Here is an 11,647-nt window from a genome sequence, read left to right as displayed (position 1 = left end):
GTTTTGTGACAAAAACAGCATACCATCCTTTTACAGCTCAAGTAATTTAATGAAATCATCATCAATTGAACTGGCCATTTTAAACACTAAATTTCCCCCTATAATTTTAAGTATAAATATCACAGTTAACAAATAGTTACTAACTATTTGTCTTACTATATATCCAACCTAGACAAATTTACTTTTGCTTATAGAAGCTATTAGAATTAGTTTTAAAACATTTCAGTTAGTTATATTTATTATTTTAAATGGTTCCTTTCCCTGAAAAAAATCTGCATCAATTATATGATAAAACCTTTTACATTTGCAAACACTTAACCAATTACATTGAGATTACTTTATTAACAATTTGAAGTGAGTGTAAATTGTTGCTATCTATAAAAATCAAAACAAACTACATATTTCTCTTTTTAACTAACACAATTTCCATTTTAAGAAAAATTTATAATTCAATCAAAACTGAAATGGTTAAATAAAATCTTAATAATAATGATTATAATTTATTAACAGGGTGTAAAGCCAGAGTTTTCAATAAAAAGCTTTTCAAGTAATTTTAAGCACTTAAAAAATATTTTTAATCACTTTCTAAAAAAGAATTATAATTAGGATCTGTGCAGTAATAAAATTTTTTTTCTTCTATTGGTTAAACGTAAAATCAATAAAATTCAAAAACATTTTCAAAAACTTTACATAATCTTGATAAAATAACTAGTTTCTGATAAATAGTGCAGGAGATAATTGTGAAAATCATGAATTTTTTGTAATTTAGGAGGACAATCGACACGGCATCGAAAAATATCTCTTTAAAAGATAGAAAATCAAGCACTTTTAAAAAACATAAATTTAAAATAAGCACCTTTAAGCACTTTATAAAAACACACCCTGATTTATGTTACTTACCATTGCTATCTATTTGAGTATATGTCTGGCAACCGTAATCACATTCGCTCGTTGATACTAAATTTGGTGCGATCTCTTCATCTTTACATAGACTTGTCCGATTTGTTGCATCTTTAGGAGAGAAGCTGCATACATAGCAGTTGGTCTTGTGTGCATACGCTACATAAAATAAATATATTATTATTTTTTTTAATTATCTGCTTTTTATCAAAGAAATAAAACTGAATAGATATTATACAATTAAATAATTCTTAATAAATTCAAATCATTCTCCTTCATTATGATACTGAGGCTAAAAAAAAGAAACAAGAGTTTGAGTTAAAGAGTTTGTATCTCTTCTTTCTTTAAAATTTAAATTATAACAAAGTTAAACTAATTTACAAAATGAAATTATATTTTTAATTAATTCATAGTTTATTACAAAAATAATCTAAGTCTTGAGTAGGCAATTTATTTCCAATTGATTTTTGGTTAGAAGACTTGGAGAGCAGGGGTCGCAGAGATCAGGACTAAAGCAGGGGTATACAGGGCAGTTGCCCTGGGCCCCTAAATCAAATCGAACAAAATTTTATGTTTCCTTCTTTAATGAACTTTTTTTAAACAAAATATCAACACAGCGTAAAATCCGTCAGTTTTATGTTAGCTCCTTCATTAATCTATGGTATAAACACAATCTATAGTTTGTAAATTCATGGCTTTCTAAGGCGAAATTCAGCTAAATTTTCGCAAATACGATGGAAAAATTTGACAAATCAAAAGCCTGTAATTTTACATTTTGCAAAATACAATATATTTACAAAAATACACGCTTCTGATTGGCTTCATTGAGCCATCCTCATTGCGTAAATTTATCCGAATTCCGCCTTGATGCCAGCAAAGATATGAACTTTTTGAAGCTAGATGACAAAGTTAACAATATGAAAACTGCATTCAGTAAGATGGACATAGAATAGTCAGAAAATCAATAAAATGAACATAACTAGATTTCGTCTGACCATTGGAGGGGGGGGGGAGGACTTTAGAGCTATTTTTGGCTCTAGTCAATTTTCTTGTTATCTATAATGAGGTGAAACATTTAAATACCCCCCAAAAACTTCTTCATTACTGAAGTAGTGAATCAGAGGGGGCCCCAAATCAGGCTAAGTCGGGCCCTGGGGGCGCGCATTGTCGTATTTGGCCCTTGAGAAGCGGGTTGTGTACTGCGCTTCTATGTAATGAATATTTTTTCACAGCACACCCTATATGTGAGTTCTTATAGCATTACAACAAATAAAATCACAGTTAGTTTAATGAGATCAATTTCAAATAAAAAGAAATAATCACAGTTGTCATCAGTCAGGGTTATACACAGAAAAAAAAAATTGAACAGATAAATGCCACACATTTGCTTCATTTACATACAAAGTACTATGGTTAATTAATGCGATTAGACTTAAATTAATCGAAAAACTAATTATACGATAAATTACGTAAACTTTATGCTTTCCTAAGTATTAATTCAAATCATATTTACAATTTAAAATTAAAGGATAACAGAATTTAGAATAGAGAATACATATTGTTTTAAATTTTAAACATTGAAACACAAGTAATGCAAATTTCATCCACTGAATTTTAGTTGTGTCTGCTTATTTAAAAGAAGATGACTTACGCGGATTTATTTTCTTAATTTGAAGTTATCTTGATTGAATCAGTCAATTAAATAGAACACGCACAACAAAAATTAACCAGAAAGAAAAAAACGCATAACAAAAGTTAATTGTTGAAAGTTTTAGATCCGAAATTACCTGGCTGAAAAATAAATTAATAACCCAAAATTTTTTTTCCTCTATATCTTTCTTCCATAATGACTTTATTTCTTTTATAAATAATAACATTTCTTAAAGCAACAATTCCCTTAAAAAATTCAAATAAAATGGTTGAGAAAAACCTTTATATAAAAATAAAAAAAAAGGGAGAGAGAGAGAAAATAAAAAAAAATAATAATAAAAAAAAATAGGAAGAAAAAAAAAAAAGAAAGAGAGGGGAATTAAAATGAGGATAAGTTCAGGAAAGCTTATGTTTAAAAAAATTTTTTTACTGAAGATCGTAAATAGATGGCAGCACAATTAAATGACTCGATTTCTACCTTAGTTCTCTAGGCCTGGATGCAAATAACATTCATTTTTAAAAGGAAAAAAAAAAAAATCCTATTTCATTATTTATACAAAATCAAATATTAACACTATAAGAAGGCTTAAAAATGTTTTAACAAAGAGTTAGTTTTAATCTCTTTTTCAAAATTGATTTCATAAAGCTTAATATTTTAAAATTTTAGGAAAAATTAGATTAAAATAAATATAAAAAATATAAATGTGAGCAGTTACCTTCCTTAAACTATTAAGACAACCAACGCAAGAGAAAAAGAAGTCAATAGTAATTAGAGTTTGAAAACAATCTAATTCCCCCCCCCCAAAAAAAAAACTTAGTTTTTTTTTTTAATGAAAAGTCCTTAATTCCCTTTTTTTTTACTTAAAAATATTATTTTAAAAAATATTTTTAACTTAGCACATAGAATTTCTTGGAATCAATATATCGTTAACCACGTCACCTAGCACTGCAGATTATTACAGATAATCTGCAGATGATTTTTCATCTCAGTTTTCATTTTGTGTTTAAAAAGCAAGCGAACAAGAGGGGAACTTTTTTTTTTAAAACAACGCTATACTAGCTTCAAATAAAAATTATACAGTTGAATTGAGAGAACACAGAAAGCAGTTTGTAAATACAATTTTTTAGAACATTCTATTGCAAAATTTACTACATGTATGTTCATGTTTCATAATGAATAAAGTCTCGCAGTGGACTGATCATTATGACACGATTCCCGGTAGAACACCGAAGTCAAGCATCACTGGCTGCGGTCAGTGTGCGGTGGCTGACCACTTGGATAAGTCTGCGTAGGGACCCAGGGTGTGCGGTATGGGTCCGCGTTAAACTGTTCTACGTTAAAGTGCTCGACTTCGCGTGCAAGTCGTGTTGTTACCGAAGCGGGGGATGCAGAGGATCAAAATTGTGATGTTATGTCTTCGGATCATCCTCAGGGATTTTTCATAGACCGTCGTCAATAGCCCACTGTGCAGCTCTAGTGTGACGTAAATGAACAACAAAGCAGATAAAAGATTTAATTCCAAGAGAGGAGATAGTAAAGCCTACTTCTGACCAAATGACAAATAAACAAGTAAATAAAATAAATTAAATAAAAATTAAATAATAACTAAAAAAATTTCACAGACGAAATAGAAAACAAATGCCATTTCATATATTTTTAAAAATAAAGTGTTTTCATACCCTGATCCTTCTTTTTTTCTCTCATTCCTACGTTAAAGGAAATTTCATTTGGACTTTCATGTCCCGCAGTGGCTTGATCGTTATGTCACGGTTCCCAGCAGATCACCGAAGTCAAGCATCACTGGCTGCGGTCAGTGTGCGGGTGGGTAAATACTTGGATCAGTCTGCGTAGGGACCGAGGGGGTGCGGCACGCGTATAAGCAGACTCTACCAGGAATTGGAAACTTGGCGATTGCAGTTGGAATTGGCGATGATGGTGGAAGAACGAAATTACAAACTGCAATTCGATATCCTTTTTCTCCTCGTCGCCTATAGCCATGATGAATAAAATACAGTAAATAAATTAATGAACGCTTCTGCAGGTGTTTTTCGCTAAAATTTAATTTTTTCAAAATAAGTTATTCGTCCTATCTCTTTTAAATATTAATCGCTTTATTTGGAAATAGGTTTTTTATTAGTACGAAGATTTTCGAGACAATATAAAGAAAATGGCAACGCAAAGGTTGCCGTGAGGTTACACGCTTTCTGGCACATTTATGAAAGCAATTATCGATAAAAGAAAAGCGGTGTTTCAATGTTTTACATCATATATGGCATGACGTTATTTTATTCTTCCCATAGGTAAGGGAAATAATTCCCCATTAGCGAGAAATGAATATTCACTTACTAGCTGGTAGAAGCACTATAAAAATAGCTAATATAAGCATAACGTTCTCGTTCTATAGCATCTGTAATATTTCTCTGCGAATAACTCGATCTGGAAGAAAGAAGAAAAAAATATATTAATACACCTCGTTTTATTTAACACTAAACATACCAACACTTTAATAAATATCTATTTCTACCATAGCCGGTCAAATGAGCGGACTTCATGCTTCTTGATTGAATGTATGAAATATGGATGTTAGAAAGGAAATAAGCTTAAAAAAATTTATCACAATTGGGTATAATATGAAAAAAGCACAACTACTTCCACTTACTAGGAATAACATTTACCTTTTAGTTTAATTAATAAACTGAGTTTTAAATATGCTTACTAAATTCATAAACTTAGATAAAACAACAAAATAAATTATTTCAAAAGGAACTAGACTAATACAATTCCAACCTGGCGAGTAGCGACTTATAAACAATACACTTCGTTTGATGCTTTTACTTGTTGCTAGAAATCAGGTTCGCAGAAAATGCTGTTTACTAGTTAAATTTAGTAGGAATAACACGATCTGTGACGTAGACTATAGTATACCCAATTAAACAATATTGTACATTGCCTTGCCACTTTTTATGCATTACAAACACAAAGAATAAGAATTTTTAAATCAATGCTCGACGCATTTTTTACACATACAGGGTGTGTCCATTGTACATTTTCCGCAAACATATTTTTTCTAATTATTATTATTACTATAATTCTTATTATTATAAGAATATATAGGAATTATAATTCTTATAATTAATATTATTTCTTCCAAGAACTTGTGCTGTCTTGATTGTTTCGGCATTTTTCTGAAAAAAACTAACAGTTAGTTAGAAATGAAGTGTAGCTATCAAAATAAAATATAAGCTACTTATCAAAACATTTAGTGTTTGTCACTTTTGCTGACACAGAAATGCCAATCTAAAATCTTAGGCACTTTCTTGAAATTTGAATTCACAGTTATTCTGATTGAACTAACTGCGCAATAGTCTTTGCAGAACTGTGCAACTATAATAAAAAACAATACGTTGAACACGCATTGCGGTGTCTCCTTCTTCTCACCTAACCCATTTCAGACCTAAAAGACAATTAATGATGCGCACCTGTGGCACCGACGGTCCGTTTATAGGGGGAGGGTACTATTTCCATTAGAGGGATTTTATATAGGAGAATCCTTTTCCCCAGGAAAACAACTTGAAAGGGAAAAAATTGTTTCCTTTACCATCGTTCAATTATACTCTCGTTAACATATACCGTTCACATTTTTTGAGCCATTTTCGAAAATTTCTGAGTTAAAATATATAAAATCTTCCAAGAAATGGTAATCGCTTGCTTTACAAAAATTATCTTTACAATATATATCGAAAATATAAGAGCGACACAATTTATTGGAGATGCGAAGATAACAATTGCAAGGCAAAAGTAATAACGAAAATCGAATACAACACATTGAACACGCATTGCATCGTAAGTTCTGATCTGATAACCTTATAAAGCAATAAATTGTTCTCCCGTTCAAATGACTGGTTGTGGTAAAAATAGGTATACGACAAGCATTATTCGAAACAAACAAACAATATATATATATATATATATATATATATAAATATATTAATAGAATATTAACTGTACACAATTGTTAGAAAAAGTCATGAAGTCAAATGTGCAAAAACGATAAGATGATAAGCGCATTTTTGATACAAAAGTTCTAAAACGGTCATCTGACAGGTTAGAGTATGTTTAGTGATCACTTTAAAGTATCACAAAGGTATATTGCAACAAGGTAAATGACAACACCTACAAAAATCATATTTTTCATGATGTATCGTCCGTTATGAATCTCTCAATCATATTTTTTCTAAGTGTCTTTTCACTGAATATCTTTATTATTGGATTGTCCGTTGATCAAGTGTTTAGCGTCAAGTTTGTAAGGGATTTCGTGCTAGTCAAAGTTGACTAGTACTTTAAATAAAATAAAAATTAATTAATAATTAAAGCAAGACAATTTTTTATAGAAAAAGTAACGCTTTTTTCCCCCAACAAATTGAGCATAATTATTCAGAAACTTAATTTAGCAAATGATTTTCAAAAGGCATCATTTAGAAACGGTTCTTTTCTCTCTTTTTTTTAAATTTACATATACTTTATTTATGGCCATTTAATTTTTGTGGTTGAATAAAATGTGTATAACAAAATAATATTTTGCGTAATATATTCGAAAGCTATTTTTTCTTCCCACTTGTTTTAGAAAATGAAAATTTAGAGCTTGTACTTAAAGGTCACAAAACCGGGCTTCTGTTTCCTCTTTCTTGAGTACCGTTTTAGTTATGTCTGGGTTATGGGGTGCTTTTAAGGGGGACAAGTTGTTCAAATAAAAGATGTAACTCTGCATACGGTTTACCCTGCTGTATCAGCAAATGTGGTCCATATGTTGTAACAGCCGTAAGCAAAAGGTGAAGTTATTTTATACTGTTTTGAGCAGACTATTCTTTCGGAATCTTTTGTGTTCTACAGTGGTCAAAACTGTTGACCTCTTAAATTCCTCGAAGAAATTTTTTTTCAAAACTTTTCATTCTTCGAATTTAACTTTTATTTCAAGTGTAACATTTATGTTTTAATTTCAAGAAAATTTCGAAAATAAAGGGAAATTGATGTCTTAAGTAAAGATTGCTCTTACCTTGTCAACAAAAATAAGCAAAACCCGTTCCCCTGTTAACCAGGGTACGCGGCCAAATCTTTCGGGAAAAAATAAGCACCTTTTAAGTACTTTTTAAGGACTCAAAAAACTATTTTTAAGCACTGCATACATTAATAAAATGCAAAATAATTTCCAAAGACTTCACATGATCATGATAAAATAAATAGATTCTGACTAAGAACTTCTTTCTTTACTATATTAGCCATTATAAAATGATAGAGAGATTTTTCGGTTCGATTTCAGAGGGTGGGAAAATGAAGCCTGAAATGGAGAATATTTTGGAGAATAAGCAACAGAGTTGCACACGAGAGTGCAAGAATCTCAGTGAAAGCAACTCAATAGACGCACATGCGGACCCACAAAAATTTCATCAAACATGTAAAATGATTGGTGCTTTCATACGCTATGGACCAACGGTATGCCAAAATGCATTGTGTTTGAATGAATTGTGAGAACATTGAATAGAACAATGTGAAAACTACGCTTTTGCGTAAGACGTGAATCGACAGGTTAAAGGGGGAAAAAATCTCATTTTCGAAAAGGGAAATATTAAGCATTAAAACTAAAAAAACGCCCACTAAAAAAAAGCACCTTTAAGGGCTTATAAAAATCGAAAATAAGCACCTTTCAGCACTTTTTAAAAAACGCTACGCACCATGCTAACGTAATATGTGAAAGGCCCGTAAATTCCTACATTATTACATCAATTGTATTGTAACAAGATAATCGTATTAAAGTAACATTTACTTAACGACTCGGTGAGCCAAACGCCAACAAGTCTGATCATTGATGCATCATGTAATAATGTATCAAAAAAAATAAATATATATTTTAAAAATTCCTCTCTTTAAGCTGCAAATTAGTCTGGATATGTTAATTAATTTTAAAAAGAAATATCTATTATGTTTTTGGGGCAGAATCGAATGGGTCGTTAATTTTACTTAATTTTCAACGCGTACACAATTTCCAAAATCACTACTTTGCGTGATTTAAAGGAACACTTTTTTTTTCACGATTCGAATTTTTTCGAACTATTTGCAACAAAACTCTCTACTTCTAAAATCTTTCTGCAAGATATTTTTAATAATAACAAACATATATGTTACTCATTTAAAATAACAACAGCGCTGCCTGCATTAACAAATAAAATCAAATTTTTAATAGAACATGTAAGATTTTTTTTATCCCAATCACCACAAGAAAAAAATAATTAAAAAATTATGAAATCCGTAGTAGTAATTGCCGAAAAAAAAGAAAGATAGACGACGAAATCAAGCGAATCGGACTCCTCAAACGCGTGTTTCGTTTCGAGATTAGGTTGTTGCAATAAATAATATCGTATAAAAAATATCGGATTTAAAAACTAGGGAGAAATCAACAGCAATAACTGCCGAAAATTCGATTGAATTACTACCTTAAAATGTAAATACTCAAATGCACGATTCGAATTTTCCATATTGTTTGAAATATATCGGGTTGTTTAAAAAGCACGTGAAAATCAATATCAATAACTGCCGAAAATAAAATCGAAACATTACATCGAATTTACGATACTATCGGTGTAAATTGAGCGCGTCAAAAAGTGATTATTTAAACGCATGGTTCAAATATTAAGTGTAAATTTCTGTAGGAAAATTTTTTTTTTTTTTTTTTTAAACTTTTCAAACGAAAAATCTTTCTGCAAGAACTCTGTCGCGTTCTACGACAATGTAGCCGATTCTGCCACGAGGTTTTTAACTTTTGAATGTTTTGTAATTTAGAGGGGAGGGGTAACTCCATTCCATTAGCCTTTTGGGAATGGGCACCCCAGTCAAAGCATCTTTTTTCTTTTCCTTTCCAGATCTTCCTGAGTTTTTATTGATACTTAGAAAATCTATTAAGTTAAAAGGAGATATTTAGAACAGCTGACGAAGAACTCCACTTCTACACGATATCGACAAGTAGCCAAGAGCGCCAATATGACTGGGTCATTTCTTGTTACCATGGTGACGAGCGAGCGTCGCGACGATCTTTCGGTCGTTTGCCTGTTAGTGAACTTAACTTTTTGATATTTACTTTCTTCCTATATATGAGAATAATTAAGGCTGTGATAAAATGCATCTATATAAAATTAATTTGGCTTTGTAAGAGAAATAATACACAGTAATACATTCAGTAGAAATACATTTTGAATCATTATTTTCTCTCTTAGTCATTATTTAAGAAAGGTTTGAAAAATTAAAATAAAAAAATTTACGTTAAGAAAGCTTATTTATTGTTAAATTAGATTTATTTTATCAATACGTAGTTCACATTCTAACTTATTTCTATAAAAATGTGTGTCAAATAGTTCATTTTTTGTTGGTAAGTATTGAAAACTTCTTACATGATTTTTTAAGCGAAAAATTAACAGTAAAATAATTAAAATAATAAAATAAAGATTCAAAGTAATTAATTATACAAAAATTAGTAATAAAAATTAAATACATATTAAAACGTCCGCTTTCTCATTCAGTTTTTTAAAAAAATAAAATAAATAAATTTTAAAAACTGCGTTTTTCAAGTGGGCCAAAAGGAAAAAAATTTTATTTTTCTTATCGTCCAGTGTAGCAAAGAAAAAAAGGTATCCTTTCGGGAAAATGAATACCCAAAATATTTTTATGATATTATAAATACCTGAAATCTCCATGAAGCACCTGACTACACAAAAGAGGAATTGTTTTTACGTGGTATATCGAATAATACCATACACTCTAGTCAATCGAACAAATATGTTGAAAGTTGTAAGCGTTTTTAAATTTAAAAAATACTTTTTTATTTTACCTGCCTCGACTCACTTTTTATATGGGCTATCTGAACATGTGAGGAGCATTTTCCCATGAAATTTTAACACTAAATCAAATGAGACAAAATTCTAAAGAAAGGATGAATAGTTTTGAAGCTATAAAGGTTTACTTCCTAATAAGTGCAATTCAAAAATACTACAGTAGTTTCTATGTTTTATTCAAGTTGTCATAGCGCAAAGTATACCTTTTCCTTTGTTTGAATTCAAAAATAATTTTTTTAATAAAAATACCCATTTCAACTTTTGAAATATGAAACCTTTTTTAAATTCATGTTTGGTCTCCTTCGATTAATGTCCCGCAGTGGACTGATCGTTAAGACACAGTTCCCAGTAGATCAACGAAGTCAAGCGTCATGGGCTGCGGTCAGTGTGAGGGTGGGTGACCACTTGGATCAGTCTGCGTAGGGACCGAGGGTGTGCGGTATGAATCCTTGTTAAATTGTTCTACCGTAAAGTGCTCGACTTCACGTGCAAGTCGTCGGGCTACCAAAGCGGGGGTGCCATCCCCTCGGCAGAGAGGGTCAAAATTGTGATGGCATGTCTTCGGATCATCCTCAGGGATGTTTCCCGGACCGTCGCCAATAGACCATTGTACAGCTCTAGTGCGATGTAAATGGACTACAAAACAACCTTCGATTAATCTAGGAAAAAATATATCGAAACCATACCTCACTTGTCTGTATAGTACTGTCAGATGCGTAAATAAGTACAAGCACAAAATTGTATATAAAACGCTTATATTAACTTTCAAACTATTAGTTCGATCGTTTCCAGATAGATCTCTTTCAATTCAGCGTAAAAAAATACATCGGAAACAACTCCTCACCTCAAATCACTCCCATTTCCCTCAAAAGGAGAGAAACGTACAGAGGCGAGGAGCATTTTTAATAATTATAGCAAGGTATCTTTTTTAATAATTATAGCAAAGCTTTCTATGGAAAAAAAAATCTCGAGTATAAATTTTACTGGTCAATTACATAAAGAACGAAAACGTGGAGTGACTACTGGTAGTTGATAAGGTTAGTACTATACGTTTTTTAATTTACATATGAAAATAACTCGTTTTTAGTCACTTAAAGAAAAGAAATTTTGAATTTTCTTTTCTTTTATTATTTTTTTTTCCTTCGTTGTTTTGTATTTCATAATACAGTCAAACCCCGTTATACTGAACGAAATGTTTGCTCCCTTGTCCTGCTAT

General features: G+C 30.9%; 1 protein-coding gene across 1 annotated transcript in view; it reads right to left on the bottom strand.

The window, feature by feature from the left end:
- Window positions 1-11,647, bottom strand: part of LOC107457134 (uncharacterized) — a 76,930-nt gene that overhangs the window by 10,350 nt on the left and 54,933 nt on the right. The window contains exon 3 of the mRNA XM_071181893.1: window positions 901-1,059. Coding sequence (XP_071037994.1) covers window positions 901-1,059 — 159 coding nt within the window. The remainder of the gene's footprint in view (window positions 1-900; window positions 1,060-11,647) is intronic.

This window comes from Parasteatoda tepidariorum, chromosome 6, assembly GCF_043381705.1.
Source record: "Parasteatoda tepidariorum isolate YZ-2023 chromosome 6, CAS_Ptep_4.0, whole genome shotgun sequence".
Taxonomy (NCBI): domain Eukaryota; kingdom Metazoa; phylum Arthropoda; class Arachnida; order Araneae; family Theridiidae; genus Parasteatoda; species Parasteatoda tepidariorum.
Note: the sequence above shows the minus strand (reverse complement) of the source record. Positions and strands in the feature narration are given on the sequence as shown.